General features: G+C 34.3%; 1 protein-coding gene and 1 pseudogene across 1 annotated transcript in view; one reads left to right on the top strand and one right to left on the bottom strand.

Annotated features, from left to right (window-relative positions):
* WDFY3 (WD repeat and FYVE domain containing 3) overlaps positions 1-26172 on the bottom strand; it is a 214038-nt gene that overhangs the window by 58745 nt on the left and 129121 nt on the right. Inside the window, exons 28-42 of the mRNA XM_011356329.2 lie at positions 25026-25120; positions 22062-22182; positions 21683-21900; positions 20221-20456; positions 18895-19029; positions 16552-16731; positions 14820-15053; positions 10884-10983; positions 8798-8958; positions 7670-7899; positions 6502-6611; positions 4994-5176; positions 3990-4147; positions 2837-2914; positions 1253-1480 (exon numbers count right to left, since the gene is read on the bottom strand). Of these exons, the coding sequence (XP_011354631.1) occupies positions 1253-1480; positions 2837-2914; positions 3990-4147; positions 4994-5176; positions 6502-6611; positions 7670-7899; positions 8798-8958; positions 10884-10983; positions 14820-15053; positions 16552-16731; positions 18895-19029; positions 20221-20456; positions 21683-21900; positions 22062-22182; positions 25026-25120 (2467 nt within the window). The remainder of the gene's footprint in view (positions 1-1252; positions 1481-2836; positions 2915-3989; positions 4148-4993; positions 5177-6501; positions 6612-7669; positions 7900-8797; positions 8959-10883; positions 10984-14819; positions 15054-16551; positions 16732-18894; positions 19030-20220; positions 20457-21682; positions 21901-22061; positions 22183-25025; positions 25121-26172) is intronic.
* Positions 16162-16281, top strand: LOC111737268 (annotated as a pseudogene).

The raw sequence follows: 26172 nt of genomic DNA, 5'->3' as shown, positions 1-26172 counted from the left end.
TTTTTTTTTTTCAAGTGACATTAAAGGAAGGCATGAGAATTTTATGTTTATCAAAAAGGGGTATAGATTTTTCTTTAAAAAAATCATGAAACACTGGTCTAAAAGTCAGGAGTTCTCTAGAGTTGCCCCACCTGTTACAGTAGCCACCATCCAAATGGCTATTGAGCCCATGAAATGTGGCTAATCTGAACTGAGATGTGCTGCAAGTCTAAAAAACACACTGCATTTTGAAGACAAGGCACAAAAATAGTAAAATAATTCAAAAATAATGTTTTCACAATTGATTACACACTAAAATGATTTGGAGATTGGATAAGATTATCTGTGAGATACCTTTTCAAGTCCCGGAGTTGTGATTCCATGACAAAACTGAATTTCTAAGAAGGAAAACACTCATTTTGGAGGAAAAGGATTATTTCTGGACACTGAAGAGTTGAATTACTATTTAGAAATGCTATGAGGATTTTCAAAATTAAATTCAGTGAATTTTATACTCCTTCGTTTTCTCTTCTTAAATCTGTAGTGACTTTGTTGGGAAAGACTCTTATTCTCTAAGACTTAAACACACGATTCCTAGACCATTATCAGCTTAGACAAAATTTTTTTGGTCTTCTGCAAAATCATGAATGAAGGTTTTGGCAAGGGTAATTTGTCTGAATAAAAAAGGAATTTAGAGGCAAATGTTTGTTTTAAATGCCTGGAGTCGGTGATGAAGCTCCTAAACATAAATGGAAAGATCTGCATGTTCAGGCTATTCTTCAGCTGTTCTTTATATTTCTTCAAAGAAGACTGTTTAGTGCCAATATTTAATTTATTTACTTAACACTCTACTCACATAGCGCTAATTTTGTGCCACACACGATTCTAAGTACTTAACTAATTTTAACCAACTCAATCTTCCCAACAGCTTTTGAGATGGAACTATTATTTTCTTCATTTTGGACATAAAGAAACAGAAACCTAAAGAGGTTTAATGACCTGTACTAGGTCACCCAGCCAGCAAACTGGCACAGGCAGGTTTTTATATTTAGGGGTCCGGCTCCAGAGTCTGCTGTCTAATCCGCTTCACTAAGATGTCTCCCTGTTCTACTGCTGCATCTTTTCATTCCACCACCTTTGCCCTTACAGGATTAACATAGTATATGGAACTTTCAAAATTAGATGTTTTAGGTAACTGACCTAATAAGGAAAAATGCTTACAAAAAATTTAAAATGAAAAACTTCAAAGAGCCATCGAATTCCGCATACTCACCGCCACATTTGTCTCTTGTTCTGTTTCTGGCACATAAGGGTAATGGTTATAAAACATGTCATTTCGCACCATTTTCTTCCTCATTCTGCAAGGCCCTTCTGTCATCTCCAACATCCACTTGTCTAGATGGGAACCGATGGGAGGACCCCACAACCCTCGCTCCCGCAACAGTTCGTATTCGATTTGGCACCACTCTTCTGTCACGTACTTCAAGGCATTTTGCTGACGCTAGGGTTAAGGAGTCCAAGTTGAGTTTTCAAGCAAAAGCAGGAGTAGCAATTAAAAGTCTAAAAATAACTTAAAACCAAGTTAATATCTGAAAAGAAAACAAATCTTTATCATTTCGGTCAATATTATAAAAGTAAAATCACACTTATTTATGGTTAAAGTAAGTTACCAATTTTGTGAGAAGGTGGAGATTTTGTGGTGGTGCAAGGTGATTATTTTACCATAACATAAATGACAGATATATATAGGGTAGAGTATGCATATAGCTGGACAGAAAGTTGAATGAATTGTGTTACTAGCGCACAGGAAAGATGGTAATATCTCTAATGAAAACATACTGATATGTTTTCCTGTGTGAATTGTTAAATAAACATGGTAATTTAAGGATGAATCCCTCTCCCATCCACAAATTGTGAAACAGCTACCAGAACATAAACAGGACAAAGTCTAGAAAATCAGATCAAGAAATAGTGCCAACACACTAGATTACTGATAAGCTTTGTAACATTTGCAAAGATTTTAGGAAAGAATATAAACATGCAGCTCTGATGGAGAACTTGACATTCATATAAAAAGTGTTAACAGTGGATGAGTATGACTAACTTCTCTAATGACTTATGGAACATAAATATACAGCATTAAATCGAAATAAAGATCTCTTTCTGCAACTAACAGTAAAATTACTGAATGAATAATCATGAAATTACATGATATAGTAATACTTATGTGTTCCTGGGGTGGAGGGCAGTGGAATTCCCTACAATAACTAATCTAATGTTATGCCTATAAAATATCAGTTTACCATTCAGAAATCTTCAACAGATCTTTTAAATAGTTCGAAATAAAATATTTAGGATAAGTTGTTGAGTAACAATGAATTCATCAAGAAGTTTTTCACTTTTCATTTTACTGACACAATCACCAAGTACCAGTAATAAAAAACAATCTTATTTTTAATTTTTTACTTATTTAGAATTTTAAGAGACTTCTCAGAGACTTTGATGCATATTTTCACAATTTCCTTGATAAGTCTGAGAGACAGCGATCTGTATTATATTTTAATTTTTATTAGGAACAAAGAGTGCAGCATGTCAGTATTGAATGTCAATAAAATTCAGCTGTGATTTCCAATTTGTTGCTTTTTAAAATACAGTTGGCCCATAGGAAAGTCAAATTTTTCTATCATAAAACCAATAGCTAAAGTGGCTGTTGGCAGGGATAATTAAAATCATCATCTGATGATGAATGCAGTTCAGCAACTTATCCTTAAAATAGGTAGGAAGGTATCAGGAGAAACGGAGTCCTTTCTCACTCATGGAATGCAAAAGAATCACTATTGTGATTATGAATTCTTACCTCCTGATGTTCCTTATATTGTGTGTCTACCAAGTCACGAACAACAGCAATATGTGTAAACATCCACTGAGAAATCTCCTAGTAATGAATGGAAAAAGAAGCTTAATATTTCCTGGATTTCCTGGAGAAAATGAGTTAACTAGCCTTGAAATTAATGCTGAACAATTAGTTAAAATTCTCTTAAAAGCACCACTACAAATAAACACAAAAAACTCTGAAAGATTAATTAACTGATGAAACTAATGGAAGCTTGTGTGCTGAACACAGAAACTGCCCCCAATCTCCACCTCAATGCCCCTTCAAGGAAGGGCTTGCTGCCCAGCTTCTGGGAATACTGTCAGTACCTTCAGTGACCACCTCAGGTGCAGACAGCTGTTGGAACACTCCACATGCAATGGCTGGCTGATTTTGGGGTAAGCAGGCTCTGCCGTTTCAGCTCAGTATTGGTCGATTCTCATAGGTCATTTTGGCCCCAAAGCTCCACTTAGGTCAACTAAGTCTGTTGCTGGATCTGCGCTGTAGCCTGACATTTCCCTGTGACCTACCCTGCTTCTTTCTTCTGTAAGTATTGACTACGAGGCCACTCCTAAGAAACATCCTGCACACTAAACTCCATCTCAGGGTGTGCTTCCTGGAGAACCCAACCTGACACACAGAATGGCTGATACACTGTTTCTTTCAAGACACTCTTCCCAGCTGCCACTAAGATTCTGGGATGGCAAAGGAAGTATGATGAGGAAGAAATTAATACTGGAGATAGATAAATTAAAAAAAAATCAACCACAGGTATATACAATAAGATCATTTTTTTTTTAAAGCCATTTTGTTCTGCTATTGCTTTTAAATTTATATAATTATCAATAACCAAATTATTGAAAGTTTGGAAAAATTATCGAATCAGATATCGATATCTGAATCTCATCTTATGTCCAGCTATGAAATGGATGTAAATACAAAACATTCATAAAGCAATTTTAGCATAATAAAATGGAAGCAGTTCCCATAATCTGGGTTATTTCTATCTTTCTAAATGAAGAAAAGTTCCATTTCAAATCATATGCTTGTACATGTTAAGTATACTATATGTAATACTACAACTAAACTTTGAAATGTAAATTTCTAAGAATATCATCAGAGAAACTAGACAATGTACCTGGGTGGAGAGACTGTGTTTATTAAGACCACTTTCTTTTCGATTTCTTCTTGATCCTGTTAACTTGGAAAGACCAAAGCCACTGCTGACGCGGGACAACTTGGACTGAGTGGCAGGCACTAAAGCTTCTCCTCGACTTATACATTTCTTTTCATGGGCTGTGAGATTAAAATTAGATTATTTAACAATTTCACTGTGTATTTGTTAGTCTTACTTTTAACACTTTCGCATCATGGTGACAAAATATAATTCTGTAGTTACTAAAAGCAGCTTACACTACAGACACAGATATTCTCTTAGATATTTCACATTTACTTATTGGTGATCTTGTAGAAGGATAGCTGCTTGACAATTATTATATTGGCTGAACTTATAAGATTATGCAAATTTACTTTAATGAAATCAATTCTTTGGTATTAATAACAATTCATAATCCCCTATCTAAAATCTTTAGTGTTGGATAGACTTTGGAATTTAGAATGTTTTGAATTTTAAAAGGTGATATGGTACATACACTACATATTATAAAATACTACCACAGGGTCCACGGTGATAAACCATAATTTGACACATTATTATTTCAGCAGCAAATGTATGAATATGCATACCAAGAAGGATAAATTTAGGTTAGGTTTTGCTACCAAGTGGAGTTTGGGATCAAATTAATGAAAAAACCTTAGGTTTTCAGGGCTTTTTGAACTTCAGAATTATTGACAGGGAATCACAGATTTGTAGCCAACAAGGTGACCATACTGAAGCTGGGAGCAGTGTGTTATTTTCCAAACTCGAAGATGCCTGATGTACAACACGTCTTTTTTCTTAAAAAAATATGAGATCAAATCTCAGCATGACCATTCCAGAATGAGTTATACTGTATTGATTTTTATTTCTACTGCTGTCAAAATAGCCTTTTGGGAAAGTTTTAATTACATTTGTAAAGTTCACCCATAAACAACAGCCATGCACAAATCTCTTGGTCACATAATGTCTGTAGATTTTCTTACCCAAATGATTCTGCCAGCACTTCAAACCAGCTTCTTCGATGAGTGGCCTTGCTATAGCTATGTCCACATGGCCCCTTTCATTCACAGGTAGAGTGACTTTGAAAAGCTCCTCCAAGGCTTGTTTCTTACTATGTATCAATTCAGTCCAAACTCTGTTGACAGCTTTTATTAGAAGCTGACGCCCTAGGAAAGGAAAAAAAGCAACTGATCAAAAACAATATAAAATTACAATTTTTCTTTATGTTTTACATCTAAGAATTTCAACCATAGTATTTGTCAAAAAAAAAAAAAAAAGTTTTATATCATAACCAGATCAGTAAAAAGGATTATTAAGATAACCAAAAATGTGGTTGGCTACTTGAAAAACTTAATAAAAAAAACTTTATATTCATGCAAAAAAGACTGCATTTTTATTTATAAAATTGGAAATCACATACATATTTCAATGTCCAGCTTCTTCTATATAAGAACATACCCCTCATTTAAAAATTGTAATTTCAATATTTAAGGTAAGTTCAAAATTAAGTTGTTCTTGAGTATTTTGAAAAAGGAAAAAAATAAATGAATATTTTAAAAAGGGTTTTACTATTAAATTCCCTATTGCTTTGGATTCCTTGCTAATTTGTCTGACTCCTGCTCTAAACCAATCTTAAGTAACAGAATCACCTGGAGGTTTGCTGATTGCTTGTCTCCACACAGAGTTTCTGATTCGGAAGGTCTGAGTGGGGCCAGAGAATCTGCATTTCTAATAAGTTCCCGAATGATGCTGATGTTGCCAGTCTGAGAACCTCGCTTTGAGAACCAATGTTCTAGACTGTCAGTTCCTTGTGGGGGGGACGGGGGGGTCGGGGCGGGCGGTGTTAAAGGGAGGGGGTGAAAATAATCACTAGGAGTCTGAGGTTCAAGAACTTTTAGTGAAAGGAGAGAATAAGTTAATGCTTAAATGATTGAAACTGAGTGCTGGACTTCCAAAGGAGAAAATCATATGCAAAACTACCACACTGTATTGCTGGGGAGACAAACACTACCGTAATTATCTAATATTTTTTAGTAAACAGTGTGGAAATAAGAAATCGATCCACCCAAAGACTTTCATGCATAGTACTTACAAAATCAGAGGGAAAACTAAATTAAAAAGAGAAAATAAAAAAGAATAAAAATGGTAGTACTGACAACCTGTCTCAAGCAATATTTCCTCTAATGGGATATGCCTAACATTATCGACAGATAGCTCTCTTTATGGTAGGTGCCAGGTTGGCATTAGCGCTACTAATTGTGTGAAACGTAAGTATCATTAAGCCTCCTGACATTACTATGAAATGTTGAGGTCTAGCAATATCAGTGATTTGTGGTTTTCCCATCTTGACATAAGGACATGTGTAAGCTAGCATGTCTGTGTATGTCGGTGGGCATATCAGTGTACGTACAGGTGTGCCCTACTAGGAGACTGGCTGTTAATGTTGGAAATAAATGAGCAGGAAGGAAAGGGAAAAAACTGAGGTAATTACCTTCACTAATATCTTGGCTGTAACCACCATCTGGTTCAATGTCAGAGGGGATCATGATGTGCCATGTCGTCATGCGGGCTTCTGCTTCCAGTCCAAATCCATCCACGTTGCTGAAAAATTAGTTTAAACTGTATGAAAGAAATGCTTGTAGCTAAAAGCTGTAATAACTAAGTATTACTTTGCAGACACAGGTAAATGCTGGCTCTATTACAAAGTTCCCTAATTGGCAGACATACATTCAGCAGATGCACAAAATAGAACATCTAGTTTACCATGAAAATGCCATTTTTAAGGGATGATTTCACAAATCCACTTGACTAAATGTAATTAAACTATAGTGTCAAGATGAGCATCTTAATATTTAAGATGCTTTTTGATCACTATTAACATTTTACCTAAAAATTATAAAAAGTTCATTTAGAGACATTTTCCTACCCTCTTTCCAGTTTCTCATCTCTCCACTCTTTGCTCCAGTAGCAGTGAAATATTTGTAGTTTCCCAAGTGTGTCATAGGTTTCTTCCCTCTGGGCAACCTCATAGATGTATGTCTCTTTCTTCCTACATTACTCTTCCCCGTTCTGTTTGGAGGGTTAACTGCTTCCTCAACCAGGTTCAAGATGTATACCTCAGCAGGTGTTTCTTCCAGGTAAGGAACACCTGTTACATACTCCCAAAGCACCTTACCTCTGGTAGAGCACTCAGCACACCTGACTGGTCTTGCTTAGTTATCTGACTTCCCTCCTAGACTGCATCTTTCTTGCTCACATTCCAGTCCCTAATTCAATGCCTGGCCCCCAGCAGACACTACAAAAATAACTGTCAAAACAATCAATGGAAAAATACTAACTTCACCCATTTAACATATACTATTATATTTATTTATTGCATTATTTCTTTTTACTCCTCTTAACCTCCAACGATGTGCATTGTATTTACTTAAAAAATCTATATATGTGACAATGGGTGACTGATGAAAAATTTAAAGATACAAAATTTGAAAAAAACAATTCATTTCATTGCAAAAATGCAATACTTGCCTTTTGCATTGTTTTAAATAAAACTGAGATTAAGGGGAAAAAATGTTACTATTAGAAAAGTAGAACAAAGCATTCTAATGGAATAACATCAGAGACAAATTCGGGATAGCAAATGAATCTACATGACTTACCTTCCAACATGTAGATTAATAAGGCAGTGAGCCAGACAGCTAATGAATTCTTGGTCATGGTTCCCAGGACCCAGGATCAAGTTCCTGTTTACAGTCAGCACCCTGAGCGAATCAAGGAGAGCTACTTGCTGTGGAACTGTTTTGTGTGCTCGTGAGAACTGGTACAAGATGGTCCTGTTGAGGCAGTGATAAACCGCATCCAGTGACAATCCCTGTGATCTTCTTTTTGACTAAAGACATGAAAGATTCTTTATTTAGTAAAATGGACAAAAATAAAAGATCTGCTTATCACTCACACATGAACCTTTACTAAGGTTATGTACCAGATGGCATGCTAAGTACTAGGGTGCTACATCTCCTATCACACAAGTTTTGTTAGGGTGAATGATCTCTACCAAAAATTACTGAGAAAAAAAAAACCCACCTAAAATGTTAGTAAAAAATTTCTTTTGACATTTTAGTTTAATCCTCCCACTTGAGATTTTTATTTTTGGCTTAAATACAAATGTCTCTTAAAAAAATTCTTAGATGACATTAAACAATCCATGAGCCATATAATAAAACATGCTAATAGTATTTCCTACTTTCTACATTGTATTGAATAATATTAATCATTTGTGCCAAACTGTGCCAATATTCCTTAGGTACCATGAACACAAACTGAAATGACATCTTCAGAGGAACAAGGACTACAATGGACTTTGAAGGATTCAATTACAAGAAAAGACTATTCCTTTCATATCAAGTCTTCATACTGCTAGCTTTTACACACTGATGTACAGTACTGTAAAAACCTACCAAATCATATTAGCAAATTATTAATATCAAAAGGAGGCTATCTACCTGGGTAGCAAAAAGTAATACCAGTGGGGAGGACAGTCAGAGACCACAGCTTGAGAGAACTAGGTAACTTCACAAGGCACATACATACTGGCACCAGGCCAAGGATAAGGGGGAAAGTGTTACTAGTCTATATTTTTTATTCACTTTTAATAAGCTGATCTTTATATTAAATGTTAACATTCATTATCTTATTAGTTACACTTATTTCCAACAATTTTGACCCCTTAGTCAAAGTTTTTCAATCAGAAAACATGTACTCTACAACTAATAGTGACAATGGATTACCTGTGCAATTAGTTGAATTATAAAATCTATAAGAAGTTTAGATTCTTTGTTGAACATGCCTTGCCAAAGCTTGTCCACCACACGTTGTGTGAAATAAAATACATTGTTCACCAATACCTGGTAGCTTCCTCCACTGGTAATAGGTAGAGATGCGTCTTCCCCTAAATTCCAGCAGGAAAAAGATGTCTAAGAAAATTGATATCTACCAGCACAAGACCAGATCCTCAAACAAAGCAGGCTAAGGCAAAATGAGTACAGCTACTACAGAAATAAGACCACTAGCTCTTATAAGAAAATGGTGTTCATGGCTAGAAATCATGATAAATGTTGGAAGAAATAACTTCTGCAGGATAAATGTGTTATAGATTGAGATGGTGGAGTCTCTTATTGACTTGAGATAGTCAGCGATAAGCAAACAGTTCTTCACCTTAAACTGTCAGTGGCAGATGATCTCCATTTGAGAGAAAAGTCAAGTCAGTTTATTAGCTGTAAAGTGAGTCTGTATAACTAAAAAAGGGTAATACCATCAAACAAAACTCTTGATTTTGGAGTAAACCTTTAATTGCAATGAAGCAATGTAGGCATAAGAGAGGTTCAAAAGAATTGTGAAAAATGAAGTATAATCAGTGAGATGGTACCAAGGGGTGCCTTTTACCCCCTCCATGATTGCCATCAGCACTGTCTCTCTGTAAAAGCTACCCACTGTCTTCAGGGTACTTGCTGTGTGTATACACTATTACAAGATTAATCCTCCTAGCTCTTCCTCCTTATCAGAATGCCCCCTCTAAGACTCTCCTTTCTAGAAATTCTGTAGCCTCCACTAATTGTGATTATTCTAACATAACTCTAAATTACTCCATTATGCAAAACTCTCCATTTTGTGTCTTTATGTAGTAAGGTGATACTACATAAGTAGTATCTTGAGTGGTAAAAACAAATACAAAAGTTGGACTTGAAGCTATGCTTTGAGAGTTGCCTGTTAAGATTTATAATACTAAAGATTTTTTGGCAAATTTATTTTGACAAAAAAAAAAAAAAAGATAATTTAACAGCATGGACATCCTATGATTAATATTATTACGTGGAACTAAAGTGCCAAATATACTATAATATCATTACTTTTCCTTCTCTTTTAAATTCTACCTGTAAGTGTTAGCTCCACTGTAAATATATCAGATTTTATATTTTTATTGCAAGTAGATAGAGATATAAAGAAAATATATTTTAATGTGTTTTGAGTTTATGTCCTGGAAGTCATCCTAAAGAATAACATATATATACCTATGATCCAACAATCCCACTCAAAAGATTATGTATTAACATTACACATGCATGTGATCCATATGGACAGGAATGTTTATAGCAATTTTATTTTTGTCTCAAACTGAAAACTACTAAATGTCCATCAATAGCAAAATGGATAAATTTAGATAGTCATATGATGGAATACTATATAGAGATGAAAATAAATGGACTCCTGCTACATGCAACATGGATAAATTTCCCAAATACAATGTTAAGTGTAAGAAGCCTGACTAAAAAGAATACATATTGTATGATTCCATTTATAAAAAGTTCAAAAGCAGGCAAAATGAATCTGTCATTTTATAAGTTGGGTCAGTGATTTAGCATGTCATAACTGGGTCAGGGTAGGAGGGGTGTTTATGGGGGTGCTGATGATGCATTTCTGAGTGGTTTTATATAAGCATGTTATATGGTGATAATTCATGGAGCTCTACATTTATAATTTATAAGTATGTTACAGTAAAAAAGTTAATTTTAAAAGGTATTAGATATTCATAAAAATATAACAGTTCATGTAATACGATTTTTAAAACATCTTTTTCTCTTTCCCTGATCTTTTCCTGCCATCCCAAACAGCTAAGTACTTCCTGTTGTTGATCTTTATCCCAGATTCAGAGGAAAGAGCTGGATGGGCCTTTTCCTCATTATAGAAAAATACCAATAAAGGGAAAATGCACAGCAAAGTAGTAATGGGATGAACTTAAAGAGATATACTTGAGGTTAAGAGAGAAAAGGAGAGTGATTATACTTTTAAAGTAAAAATAAAACACAGTATTATTACCCAATAACACATCGGCTGCAAGCAAATGGTCCATCACACTATCCAAAATGTAAGTCTGAAATTCTTTTTGCTGAGTTCTTGTAGATCTTTCAGGGGAAGCCTAATCAAGAAAATTTAGAATTAGAAACAGAACCAACTAAACAAAGAAAAGGGCTCAACCATAAAATTACATTACTAAGTGTGTCAAAAGGATTAAAAAACTTCCTGGTAAATAATAAAATGTAACACCAGAAATGACATATATTCTTAAACTTTTTTTGTATTTCTGATCATTAAAAAAAAAAAAAAAATAAAGCAAAGGTAAAACATCTTTTGAATCTATTCCTCCAAAAATAGCATTCTAAACTTTATAAGTATTTAAGAAGCGTTTGATCATTTATTATTATATCTCATTTTCAAAAGAGATCTGGCAGTTTATAAGGTATAGATAAAATAAATCATAAAGCTCATTCAGAATCATCATCAACTCAAGGTGTTTAATGGGATAAGTAATAATAAGGTAGGTTTCATCAAATCTTAGCTAGACAAAGTTTTGGAGTCTGCAAAACAGAGAGACCATCGAACACAGAGCAGTGGCTTGATCAGTCAACAATATTTATTTTTACTTGATTACAAAACATTCTTTTGTATTCTGTAAGGATTTAAGGCTGTCTCAGTCACCAATATGTATTTAATCTTCTGATTCCTCTCACTGAAGCTGTTACATGAGTGATCATGATCCAGAATTTACACTTGTTATTGGTTCTAGTTGCCAGGTTCAAGTGTTCTTGCTGAGATTTATACTAGCCTAACTTTTAAAGGATATGACATTATGAATGCATGCATAGTTGTCTCAAAGGCACTTTTTTTAAACATTCGTTGGACTATGTTATATATCAAACACAGTGCTTAGTTTTACGCACCTTATCTCAATCTGCAAAATATTGCTTTTAAGTAGATACTATCGTCCCCATTTTAGAGATAAGGTAATTGAGGCTTTGAGAAGTTACGTCACTTGGTCAAGTCACACTTGGGTTTCAACCTTCCTTTTTTTTATTGCCAAGTTTCTTGGCTTCCCTTGTTTTCTTTTCTTTTCCCGGTTTTCTTAAAAATCTCCATTTTAAAGTTAACAAATGTACAACAAGAACGACTCTGCTATGATCTCCTCATCATTCTTTCAGGTAAACCTGCTTGGCCTGCCACATAGCCAGGATGATATCGGGACAGAATGAAGACAGGGGGAGCGCTATGATCTGCTCTGGCCTCTGGTTGTCTGATGTCTTCCCTGTGAAAACAACATCAGTCTCTAGAGTCAAAACCTCCTTTTAGAGGCCTGGAGATACCATGCAGAACCTCCGTGTGCACAGGCCAGGCAGCCTATGTGTGTCCTCTGTCTATGCTGAGAGCACTGTGGCTCTGGGAGAAAGGGCCTTCGGTTTTCTGTTATTTCTGTAACGCGCTGAAGCCTTTAAGAAGAGGGTTTTGAGCTTCTTCGTTCTGACTGCAGTATTCTTCCTGGCTCTTCTTCTCTCAGTTATTTTACAGTGCTCTCTTTGCCCATGTTTGCCGCTTTCTTTTGGTTTGTTGATTGCCCTTAGTCACCCAGGGTGGGTTTCACTCTAACGTGAATGAAGTGGTCTTTTAGAAGACTGGCTGGAATAGAGTAAACTCTTCAAACTATTGTTTATGGTATCAGACAGGCACACACTTCAACTCAGTCCCCTGACTTTCTTTATTTTTCCTTCAGGTAATATACAAATACTTTGTGATCTTTTCTCATGCACTTGCCTTCTGCTGCCATGGTGGTTTTCATGTGCAGCAAATTCAATTGGCCCTCCATAAGATGACTGGTGGTGACAGCAGAGGACACTGATGAGTGGAAGCAGGAGAAGACTCACTAAATACCTTTGTATAAGCTAACACAGGCCACTTAATTGTTTGAGTCTTACATGCCAGGTACTATGTTATGAATCTTAAATTTATGATCTTATTTAATTCTCACAATAGTCCTCAAAGACAGATTCTATTTTTAAACCACTTTAAAGATAGGCAAGTTGTAAGAGGTGAAGAAAACAGCTTGGCCAAGTCGCAGAGCTATAACCAGCACACATTTAATTTCTCAAAATACTTTTTGCTGGGTGATTTACATATATTTAATTCTCACAGTAATCATGCAGGGGAAGACAGGATATAATATCATTTCCCAGAGAATAAATTTAGCTCAGTGAGATTCAAATGCTTATATAATAAACAACAGGGCCAGAATTCAAACCAGATATTTCTCACTCCAAAATCTGTGTTCTTTCTATTATACCACACTGCCTCCCTTGTATATGGCCTCAGTATTACACTCAAGCCAGTCTATATGAATGGGAATCTTTTATTGTTATACACTGTTAATATGGTTAAATTTCACACTTTCTCATGTAATATAATCAGGTCAGTAGATAGCCTTATAATGAAATTCCAACAGTCATAAAACTAAAGATGGCCTGGCTTGAGTGTATCAGACTGGAAATCAGCTGGCTCAAATTCCTTCCTTCAAGTAGGTAAATGGTAAATATATAGGATAATTCTCTTCTTCAGAAATAAAGATTTCATAATCATAACATTCAAAACCATATGCTTGTAATTTATTTTTAGGAAGGCATGGAGTGCAACAGTATTTTCACTCAACATTTTTTCTATGTGTATTCTATATATGTGTATTAGATTTAAAGTTCCTCAAAGTATTAATTGTAAAAACAAATTTGTATCTCTCTTATTAGATAGTATCATATCTTCTGTTTAGAAACTATCAGGGATGTACTTATAATTAAATGATTCAAAAATACTTAAAGAGGTTATGATCTATATGGGAGTCTCCATCTTGACACTGCTTCTCCCTGAAATATAACCCTACCACTCTCGACTCTGTAGTAAAATCAGCCACAATTCCATTGTGGGGCAGATTAGTGTCTATAACAATGAGAAGTTTACCTCAAGGTTAACACATTCAAATCATTTCTTCAATTAGATTAAGTAATTATTTTAGAAAAAGGTTAACACATGTTTTACCAAACTTTCTCTACTTAACAATACAGAAAACCAAAATAAAAAACAATTATATCATTTGCCCATGGTTAATTAATTGGCTATTTGAGTTCCTATAAGACTCAAAATGTTATCACTTCATATCTTCATATACATATATTTTATTTTTTGGCTTAGTTATGCGTTTTTGCTCACATCTCTTCTGAACTTCATTCTGTTATTTTCTTATTACCATTTCATTTTGCATGGAATGTATCAAATTCTTACCCAGTGCACTAAGATACGGGCCTTAAAACATCTGCTGTGGTTTTAAGGTTTCAAATAAAAAGTTAACCGTACTAGCCACTAGGGGGAGCAGAGAAAGTGCAGGTTCAGTCGTCGAAACTGCTAAGAGCATGCATATAGGAAGTTCCTCAGAGAGAGAAGCAGTTAGTGTTCTGCACTGATTGAATCTTTCATAAAACATGTTATTTTCAGAGCCCTGGCACACTTAGGCCTGTGGGCTAAATCCAGCCTATGCTGTTTTTGTATACAAAATTTAACTGGAAGACAGCCATGCTCATTCGTTTATATACTGCCTATGGCTTTCCAGCTACAATGGCATAGTTGAGTAGCTGTGACAGAGATTGTATAATCTGCAAAGCTTAAAATATTTACTATTTGGCCCTTTACAGAAAAAATATGTCAATTTCTGTTTTTTAGGGAAAGGGTGATAAAAGACTGAATTAGGGACATGCTTGGAGGAATGAAAACAGAAACAAGTTGATAGGGTATAAAAAAAATTCCCAAGGCCCATGATATATTCTGCCTATACAACTCAGAAGAATAAAAATCTGAAAGGTATTTGGCACAAAACTTGCTTGATTAACATTCTAATTATTAAAAAAATACATATCAAGTATAAATGCATTTTCTTGTCTTTACCTCCAACAAAAGGTCAATCAGTGGAGTCTGCTTGCTGGCAGGGGTAAGACAGAGGTTGTCTATTATTAAGACCCGCATGAAGTCAAAAACGAACTTTTTAGCTGGGTGATTGGTCAGATATGTCTTGACGCCCACATTGCAGTACTCAGATTGGCTTCTGTTCATCCCTGTGTCTGCTGCAAAAGCTTTAAATTCTTCCGCTGGAGATCCAACTTCATCATCGAGGTCTGTCACCTAGAAAAATCAAGTAGAAATATATGATAGTCACATTCGATTTTGTTATTTTTACTTCCATGTTTCCTAAAAACCAAATTGTAGCAGCAACAGTATTTTCCTTCAGCATTTACCTCCTATTAAGCTACTCAATGCATTATTCACTTTGCTTTACTTGGTCCCTCTTTTCAAGGAAGTAATCAAGCATTGTGTGTCACGGTCGCTCAACACATGCTTTTTCTAATATTAAACTACTAATTGGCCTCTAACCACATATCTGTTCTATGCTGAATTTTTTTTATCTCTACTATAGAAAACTGCACTTAAAATAAATGAAATAATAAAATGAGAATAACTATATTTGCATATTTGCAATACACCTACTAAGTCAAATGTCACAGAGTTTCAGATAAAGACTTGGTATAATGGTAGCACCCAAAGGCTGATCCATGTTTGCAAGTTTAAAAAAAAAAAAGCAAAACAACAAAACCACGGCCAATTTTGAGCCAATATAAAAGTAAGATGGTGACAAGGAAAAGATATTGTGGTATTAATGAAGGTCTATTTCTACCAAAAATGAGGATTTTAAAATTATAAACAAGCCAGGGTGTTTTGATCATGTGTTATACCGTTCTTTATCCTAAAAATCTCCCAGAATTTTAGAATGAGTATTTCACTTTTATACATGAAGAAAAATTGGTATGTAGAAGGTTGTTGATTCCCTAGTGTAAGTGGTGGAAACAAGAGAATATATAAAATCTGAAGTACTATGGAGGAATAACTGTCTTTTGGGCTTGTTTTAAAGGACAAAAGAAGTATCTATACTATATGTGATTATATGTAGTCCAATAATTTTCAATTAAATTAGTACAAAATGTGAAAAATAAAAGAATGAAATAAGAAAAGGTCAACAAAAGGGACATAAATATATTTCATTTTTTATAAAGACAACCAACCCTATAACTAATTTGTAAAGACTAAATCCAGGAAATGCCTTGAGGTAAGTAAAGTAGAGATAAATTTGGTTTGACTAGGTTCTGTAACCTGTAAAGAACATTTCACAACTATATAGCTATCATTACATAAAATAAGAAATGGATCCACAGTTACTTAAGAGTGAGAAGTTACTGTCTACAGCCATGCCACCCTGAACATGCCCGATCTCGTCTGATCTTGGAAGCTAAGCAGGGTTGGGCCTGGTTAGTACATGAATGGGAGACCCTAGGAAGACCAGGTCCTGCTGTAGGCATTAAAAAAAAAAAAGTGGGAAGTTACTAACAAGGAACTTACAAGATTACGGTATATGAGAACAAGAAGTAGAGTTCACTGTTATTTTAGGGGAAAGCAGAAGGGGACAGTGGGGAGCAAGACACCAGATAATGATGTAAGAGGTGAAGTAGAAAGTTATGAAACTGTAATGTGGTCAGAAGTTTAAGAGATTGGCAAAAAGAAAAAAAAAAATCTGCTAACCATTGGAGCAGACTAATTCCAGTTTGACATTTTCCTCCCCCTTTCCTACCATCTCTGAGTAAGGGCGAATGTTGAAGGGGAAGACCGTTGCTGCTAATGCACACAGGAAATCAGGGCTCATCCACATGGAGGCCAGGTCTGGAACGTTGTGATATAAGTATCTAAAGAACTGCATCAGGGTCACTGGATATTCTCGCAGCCAAGATCCCTCTTCTTCTGATTGCCAAGGCTGTCAGAGGGATAAGAAAAGAAATAATACATTAGAAAAACTGACACTGCTAAAAATTGCTTTAAAAATGCATTACTCACTATTCTTCTAAAACTAGATGCAGTGATGGTCCAGAATTCTTTTATAAACCACACACATGAGAACATATCTAGAAATAAGCTAAAACAAAAACAATGCCCCTAGGAAGTGACAGGATGTTTGTCTTCTCAATGGAGCACTTGCAGCTCAGTAACTGGAGTCAGTGGTTTTGATTATTTATCATTATCAACATGAGTATAACTGGTGCAAAGAGTGGCTGAATTACCATCAAAGTTGCCCCATCCTCCATCATGACAGAGATGGGGTAAGATAAAAGATGGGGAAGTTACCTCACCTTTCTGAGCCTCACACTGTCCTATGTGAAATGATAAGAACGATGCTCTTAACCATTATGCCACTGTGATTTATAATAAGAAATATATATTTGGTCTTCATCCAATTTTGGCACGGAGCTCCTAAAGCCCTTAGACTGTTCTAAGAGCCATAAAGGTGTCATTTGTTAAAAACAAGCCCCTTTCAACCACACCAGAGTTTATGTTAGTGACTTCTGGAAAAGGTCCTAAGGATGGAGGCTTGCCAGGGGAACCAATCACATGACTAAAGGGTTGAAATTTTCAGCCCTTAAAACTCTCAATCTCCAGGGAGAGGAGAGGGCTGGAGGTTGAGCTCAATCATTGATGACCAATAATTTAATTAATCATGTTATGTAATTGAGCCCCAATAAAAAACCCAAAAGAATGGGGTTCAGAGAGCTTCTGAGTAGGTGACACACAGAGGAGAGCGGCAGAGGGTATGGAAGTGCTAACATCCCTTCCCATATAACTTGCCCTATACATTTCTTCTGGCTATTTCTGAATCATATCCTTTCATAATAAACTGATTATTTAGTTAAGTAAAATGTTTTCCTGAGTCATGGGAACCTCTGATTTATAGCTAGTAGGTCAGAAGCACAAGTAACAACTTGGATTTATGACTGGTGTCTGAAGAGGAGAGGCCATGTTGTGGGACTGAGCCTTTAACTTGTGGGGTCTGATGCTATCTCCAGGTAGAAAGAGTTAGAAAGGAATTAAATTGTGGGGCACCCAGTTAGTGTGGCAGAATCCTCGCATATCTGGTGACCAGAGGGCCAGAAGTGAAGTAGTGTTTTAGGAGAATATTCGGAGTAGAGGAGACAGAATGTGTTTTTCCTTAACAGCAACTCAATAACAACAATAATGATAAAAAAATGGTAAAAAGAGAATATATCTGAACAATGCCTATTTTTTGACACTTTCCCAGAGAGAGGCTTATTTTTTTAAAACTCAGATGTTTATATCTGTTTATAAATAGGAACCCCCCCAAAATCCCAAAGCATTCTAAATTAATGCATGTAATAGTAATGTTCTTTTCTAAGATGACGTAAGAATAATTTTGAATAAAATTAGATTTATAACACGTGTAATCCAAAGAGTCTAGTTAATAATTCTTTACAATGTAATCCTAAATTGTGTAAACAAATTAAGTCACTATTCAGAGTATTCTTATAGATAGACAGGAACATACATTTTGTCATTTACTCTCTCAATACTTCATATCTAAGTTAGAAATAATTAGAATAGAAAAAACAAATGTAAAATAAAACTCGCACATTTTTAACCTCTAAATAAAAGTGATTTTAAAAGTTCAGATAACATTATAATGACATATACTATAATATGTATTCATTACATACATGTTTACATTGTAATATATATTTTATCACACTAATAGTATCAGTTAACACTGATACTATTGAAGCACTTACTATATACCCGGCACTCTTTTAAGTGCTCTGTACATATACTAACTCATTACATTCATACAACAACCGTAAGAGATAAATTCTATTATTACCAGCATTTTATACATAAGGAAACTGAGGCACATAGAGATTAGTATGTCTTAAGTACCAGAGATGGGATTTGAATCCAGACTATGAACTCCATAGTCTTAATAGGTGCAAGGTTCGTCCTTACAATAGAGAGAACAAAACAGAGAGGCTGAGGTTCCAGAGACCATGAAGTAAACACAAGATTCCTCTATTTAAAGAAAAAAATCACAAGCAGGAGGAACCATCAACAGGTGTCAGTATCTCAGTAAACTTACTGAATTCAGCATGCTGCGGAGCATGCCCAATAATAAAAAAGCAGCTTCTGTGCACACGTTATGGATAGAAGAGACCACAGTGCCACTGGAGGCAGGAACACCAAAGATAAATGTCCAGATGGAATCTAAATCAAACTGCAGAGGGGAAAGTGAATAAAGATTAGCCACTGCCAATGTTTTTCAGTAGCAACCCTCATAAGTTCTAATATTCTAAACTTTCTTTGAAACTAGTTATTTTTCAAAGTGAGCAATGATAAAGAGATAGAAATCTAGCACTTCTTATATTTTAAAACTCATTTTTAGATTTATAAAGAAAAAGTGAAGACTATGTATCATCCATCCTGTCTTAGGTACTTATGTTGAAAACATTGTTTTCTATTTTTCCTCTAAAGAAAACAAGCAAAAATAAAATACATGCTAATTAGTCAGGAGATGAAAATTTAGAACTGATTTTAAGCAGATCTTTTAAAAAAGCACACTGAATTCACTCTCCCCTCAACTCTCAGCAATGTTCTAATTACGTCTGGATTACATATAGATAAGATATGACAAAATAAAAATCAGTTTGCAGAGATTTATTCATAGCTGCTTTATATAACTCTTTATGACTATGATGTCATGCTTATTTTGAAAAATTACATAACCAACCAAACTCTGCTAAGCATGAATATGAATCCTGATTTAATGTAAGGGTACAGACTCAGTGGTTTAATTTAAAAGGTTCTGTCAATTACTAGAATTGATTTGAATAGTGTTTGGCATTATGATGGATGTATACTGAGTTAAAAAACTAAATTCTTAAGTCTTTGTAGAGTCACAAACATACGCTATACATAGATATCCACAATGGTCTTCGATTAGAAATCAAGCAAAGCCTTACCGTTTTTCTAGCATGGATGTTATTTACCATTAAGAAATCAAAAACATTTTTCTAATCAGAACTTGCACTAGGCATCCTGTCATGCCCACCCAATTAATTGTATGATATACATACCACTCCCTTCATTTTTAATACTACAGAAATGAAATTATATTTCTAGATAAAATCACATTAACTCCAAAGAATTCTTTAGATCACCTTTAAATATCATCCAAAGTCCTTATGCATATATAATCACAAAGAGTAACCAGAAAGAAAAAAAGACTAAATAGGGATAAAGGACTTCTTTTTGGAAAATTTTCAATGGCATTTTCAGATTTTTCTGTCCTAAATTAAATCCTAAATATGAGAAAGGAATGTAATCGGTGGTTTTACTATTGTTAACCCATTACCCTATGGTGATTTTTGGACATATATAATTATGCTTACACCTTACTAGGTCCTACCTGGCAACCCTGCTTACATCGGCTGCTGATGACAGGCACACTGACCTGCAGGTTCTCAGGCAGCTCACTAACTGGCTGCTGCAGAAACAATGCCATGAGCAGAAAATAGAGGGCAGGGACATTAGTGTGTTTAGGAAGGAATGACTGAAGAACTGGAAAACCAGGAAAATGACAAGCATCCCGGTTAATCTCCCTGACCGTCGATCTTCCACCAGCACTCCTGCCTACATTGAATCCTAAGAGATGAGAAAATACAACAATAAGTAGAAAATTAATAATTGATTACCATGCTGCATTAACAAAGAAAGAAGTAATTCAGTATATGTGACACTGCCATCCAGAACATTCACGCTAATATAGACAATTAATAATTCAATTGTTGGATTAATCTTTCAGTAAGAAGCTTTACTTTGACTTTAGCAAGCCTGCCCATAAGGATACAGGTCATGAAACATAGCTGAGATAATCAAGTAAAAGAGGTAATATAAATTCTGCTCATTAAAGAATAACCTCAAAGGAGCTCCAATGTTTCTCTAAGAAGAAAGTTAAATTTAAAATATGGCCAAAATTTAGGATGCTACAAAAATAGGCGTACTTATTATGCTTTTTTAATATAAATTACATATTGAATTCTGATCCCTAATTTCCCCATATGACAAGTGTATTCTTGATGCTTGTTGCAGAATACAATTACATATGATTTTTAAAATGTAATGTTATAAAGACATATATTTTTAAAATAAGAATTAAATGATTATAATTTTCAATAAAACGTTATCTTAAAACTATATTTTCCAAAGTAAGATCATTAATATCAACAGAAATATACCAGTTCAAATGAATCTAACATAGGAAACCATAATTTTTTAAGATTACTTAAATATTCAGTTCCATTTTGAAAACAGCATACAACTGGTAAGCAAAGAATAAGAAACTTTGGCTGAAACTTTGAGTTTAAATCACTGAGTGGCAATATAACGTAACTGTTAAAAACAAGGGCTTTGGATCTGAGTGACCTGGATTCAAATTTTGACACTTTCTAGCTGACAAGAGACTTTATTTATCCCATGCCTTAGCTTTCTCATCTGTAAAATAGGTATGATAATATTCACACCTCTTAGGCATTGTGAGAATGAAAGTGTTTAGTAACTGACACAGAATAAGCATTTAAAATATTGTTATTATTAATTCAGTTCTGATAATTTGCTAGTTTTTTACTTAAGATCAGAAAGAGAACTATGCAAACATAATAAGATTTTCCCTTGATTTTTACATCTTAATGTCCCGTCTCTGATTTAAGTTTCATTTATGATTAAAAAAGCCAAATTTGAAACTTTCTAAGATTTTATTCTATCATTAATTAAAATTCATGACCTGATAAACTGAAGAGTATAAGCTTACATAAGATTTAAAAACAAAACAAAATAGCTTATTTTAAGCAGCTGACTGTAAAGTTCCATACCTAATACAGTTCCAATTTTATTAGTTAAGACAGAATCCGTCTGTTCCAGCCATCCTCCGCCACTGAGTCCTTCTTTAAACCTGATGAGAATAGACTGATTGCTCAGTAGGACAACAAGGATCCTCATGGCTGCTGTGACTGTGGTGGAATGCAAGTGTTCTTCCATAAACATCATAATCCAGTCAAAACCCAGTGTCTTGACCAGTTCTTCACAAGCTCTATTCAAAGACAGATGGATTAAAACAAAAGAAAACATTAATTTCAAGGATTAAGGTTTCAAATTAAAAAGAAAACAAGATAAAGTTTTGTTTTTGAGATACTGTAAATTTTAGGGCTTAATAGCAACTGGTACCTTTAATTCTAAAAAGATTTTACTTACTGCAAATTAATGCTTGTTTTTTCTTTAGACGTATAAACTAGTTTTAGTAAAATATCTAGAAGTCTGTTCCTCAAAAGTATGAGATTAGCAGATATAGGACCTCCAAACTCTTCTTCAGTTCCTAAAATGAAAATAAACCAGGATAAAATATCCAACACTATTTTGGAAATTTCAGTGAAAAATATCTTTTAGAAAACACTTTCTCTAAGAGTACTTCCCCCTAAAGTGGACAAAGAAAAGGGTCCATTAAGCCGTTTGTCTTTAATATCCTGAAAACTGCTGATTTACATTTGACTTTATCTAAACAAGTGATAATAAAGGCTGTGAACCCTTTTTTACATAAATATTCCCCTCCTCTACCAACAAGGGGAAAGTAATCAGATGAGGATGACATGAATAAAAATAACAATCCAAACCCTTAACCTCCAGTTTCTTTTTGAGGGACATAGTTAAATTTACCTAGTTTAAAAACTGAAAAGAAGAAGCATAAATTATTTAATAAACATAATATATAAAGAAAAGTTAGAATTAAATAGCATAGAAGAGAGGCAAAGGCACACAAATGCACAAGAGAAACTGGAAGAGAAAGGGAGGAAAACAAAGCTTGTGGTTCTCAATGGAAAGTACTGGAAGTGCTAAGGAATGGCTGGGCATCAGTGGCCCAGTGTTCTAGGTTCGGCTCTGCCACTAATGGGCTGTGGGTTAATAAGTCACAATCCACATGATTCCTTTTATTCCAGAACTGAAGTTCAGGCTAAATAAACTTTAACTACCACAGTTATAAGCTTTCAATTGTTTGGGCAAGGGACTATTTTTACCCTTAAACACTGAAGGGTAGTCAAACTTAAAGAGGAATTCGATTCTCTCCCCTTCTAAGAGGCACAGGACTGGTAACTTACAAACTGTCTCGTTGAAAGCATACCATACAAGGTAAATTGATATAGGGGTTATTTCCTTTCAATTATTTCTTTTCCATAAAATAACAATCCACACAGAATTTTCAAATTTTCAAATTTTTTTTGCAATTTTTATGTCTAGTTTTCTGTCAATTATGCTTCCCTTAATTTTCAAATACAGTTTTAAAATAATGAACTCTGAAAGAAATTTCCAGACTAACTCTTCCCACTCAAATTGATGCTTTATTCCATAATGCACTGTCCTTTTATGCTGTTTATTTTGCATTGATCATTATATCACAATTCAGCATTATCCAAGCCATTTTATTTTTTTGTAGATAAATCCTGAATAGTGCATAAACTACTCGAAAGAAAAAACTATAGTTAAATATTTTTGGAACATCATATTATACTTAATACAGTCTTTAGTCCATAGTGCATAAACGATAAATGTCACATACTAACAAGACCAGCAATGTGTTTCTGACTTTACTATTTCAAATGGCAATGAAGTGATGAGGTTTGCGGATCAACAGAAAAATTTGCTAATCTACACGGCCCTACTACTGTGCTAGTATCAAATAAAATTTTGCAACACTAGGTGTGGTTATTGAATTCAATGATCAGCAAGATATGTGGAGACTAGAGAAATATTTTTCCCATATCTCTTTTACGCCTGAAATAAATGTTATATACTTCCAAAGATTTAAAAAGTATTTTTGCTTTCTAAATTCTATTTACTTGGCTTATATTAATTCAAAATTTAGAAATAATCCTTGTATATGGGAGAAAAATATAGAGTTTAGAAAGTTTAGAATGTTGGTTTGGACAACCTGGGTTCAAATATAGTAGTGTGATCTCAGGTAAATTTCTTTTACTTAATCTTTCTCAACCTCAGTTTCCTCCTTTGTAAAATTGGGGTAACAACAGTACCTATTTTATAGGGTTGTTATAAGATTTATAAAGTACTTAAACAGCGACTGGCAAATATAAAATACTCAATAAGTGTTATCCATTGATTTGATCTTCATTCTTCCCATCCAATGCTAATTTGCTTTACAAAAGAAATCCTAACAATGTTCCAAATGAGTAGGCAGTAGGTAAGTAAGTGGTAGGGGGGCCTTATGTTCTACTCTGTGATTTGCTGGAAGCTACTTAGCCTCTCAAATCTCATAGCTTCTCCTTTGAAAAACATGATTATGCCACTTTCTCTTCTTATTCATGAAGCACTGGAGAGGCTGTGCTCCAGATGGTATAGCCAACATGGAGAACTTCTTTGTGAGGCACCGAAACTACCATACTAAGACTATTTATTTTCCACTCTCCAGGCAGATGTTGGAAATTACTTATGACATAATTATGGAATAATGTAATAGTATAATAATGTAAAGAATGGTGAACAAATATAAGAGATTATGAATTTAATTACAGGTCAATCTAAAAGGTCCTTTCAATGCTGTCCAAGAAAATCTCCTGTCCTAGGTAGGATATACATTGGATATACATAGGATATACAGAGAGGGAAAAATATACATCGAACAAATAAAATTAAAAAAAAAAAAAATTGCTGTCACAGGCCCAGAATCTTACAACTTATGAAATTATTTTTATTTTATATTTAAATAAAACGATTTTGATGAAATGGTCTTTCCCTAAGTGAATACTAAATATTTAACAGGGAAATGAAAATAATAGTAATATAGATATTATTCACATTAGCAAGTACCTGTGTTTCTAAAGAGATATACATAAATAAAAAGAAATTAAATAATGTTAAGAAATCACCCTGGAAGAGTTTGCTATTTAAAGAAACATTGTTATAAATCCTCTAAAAATGAGAAAGATTTTATTTTTAAAGTAAAATTCACACCCTATTAAATTCTGTGGGTGATTCTGAACTTCTGCATATTGTATAGGCTTGATTTAAGACAAATACACCTGTGAAAGACCAAAAGAAGCACTATGAGGAGAAAAGTAATATAATATTATCACATATAACTCAGGTCTAACTTGTGCCAGAAGAAAATACAGCATAGTGATTAGTCTTCAAGCTCCAGAATCAACTCACCAGTGTCAAGTTTCTCTTCATTGTTTATTTCCATAACTACAAATTTCTCACAAACTGCAAAGGTTGGTAAAGTAGAAGAAATAAACTGACCAAACCTATAAATAAAGGGAAAAAGTCATGAATTTTATTTTTTTCTTTTCTCAAAACAAACAACAAAATACAAAGAAACAAAAAATAAAGAAATGAACAACAAAACAGTACTTCTTATTTTAATTAATCTTTTACAGACCTTTAGGTGATTGTAACTTGCTTACTTGCTCTAGGACTACCACAACTAACATATAAGTTACGATGTTTTAAAATACAGGGAAAAATATACCTCTTCAGAAATGAGTCCTTTAATGCACTAACCCAAATGATCTCGAGAACCAAACAGCACAATCCAAATTAAAATGACTTAAATTATCTATATGGATCCACTCCATTGTAACCTAGAAGTTAACAACTTGGGTTTGAGAAACACAGGTAAGGTTAAAATCCTGGCTCTATCAGTTTTTAATCTCGTTACTTGGGGCAAGTAGCTTAAGCTTTCCGGGCTTTAGTTTCTTAATTTGTAAAGTGGAGATAGGTTTCAGTGATCATTTTAGCAAAGTGATCATTATAGTACCAGGATAAAATTGAAATAAATATTGTTAATAATAACAATGATCTCCAAAATAATTTTCAACTCCAGTTTTAAATCCGTCAACAAGTTAAAAAGATGTTTTTGCGGTAAATGAATATAAAAGTGAGTGTTTAATAAGTAGGTGTGATTTCACCTGTGCCTGGGAAATTACAAAAAAAAAAAAGTGGTGGTCAATCCCAGCTTAAGCAATTCTCTATTTGGAAAACACTTTGGTTAGGTAGTTTTTTTCCTTACGTTATTTAAGATGAAAATTATGTGAATGTTAGAACATTTCTGTAGACATTAAGAGTAGGACTTAAGCCATATTTCACATTAGCAGCAAAATAATACATCATATAAAGGGTTTGAATATGCAAAAATAAAATATCATCTTCTGGTTGGGTGACAGAATAAATATAAAGGAGATGGCATGCCCACTATGGCTGTGTATGCACGTGCACGTGTGCGTGCACGCACACACACAGAGAATTAGCAAGGCTCAGGGAAAAGGGACCGAGAATTCCTATACTGAGCACTTTTCTG

This window comes from Pteropus vampyrus, unplaced genomic scaffold (assembly GCF_000151845.1).
Source record: "Pteropus vampyrus isolate Shadow unplaced genomic scaffold, Pvam_2.0 Scaffold25, whole genome shotgun sequence".
In the NCBI taxonomy this organism is placed as follows: Eukaryota; Metazoa; Chordata; class Mammalia; order Chiroptera; family Pteropodidae; genus Pteropus; species Pteropus vampyrus.
The sequence above is the reverse complement of the archived record's forward strand: the minus strand, read 5'-3'. Positions and strand labels throughout refer to the sequence as shown.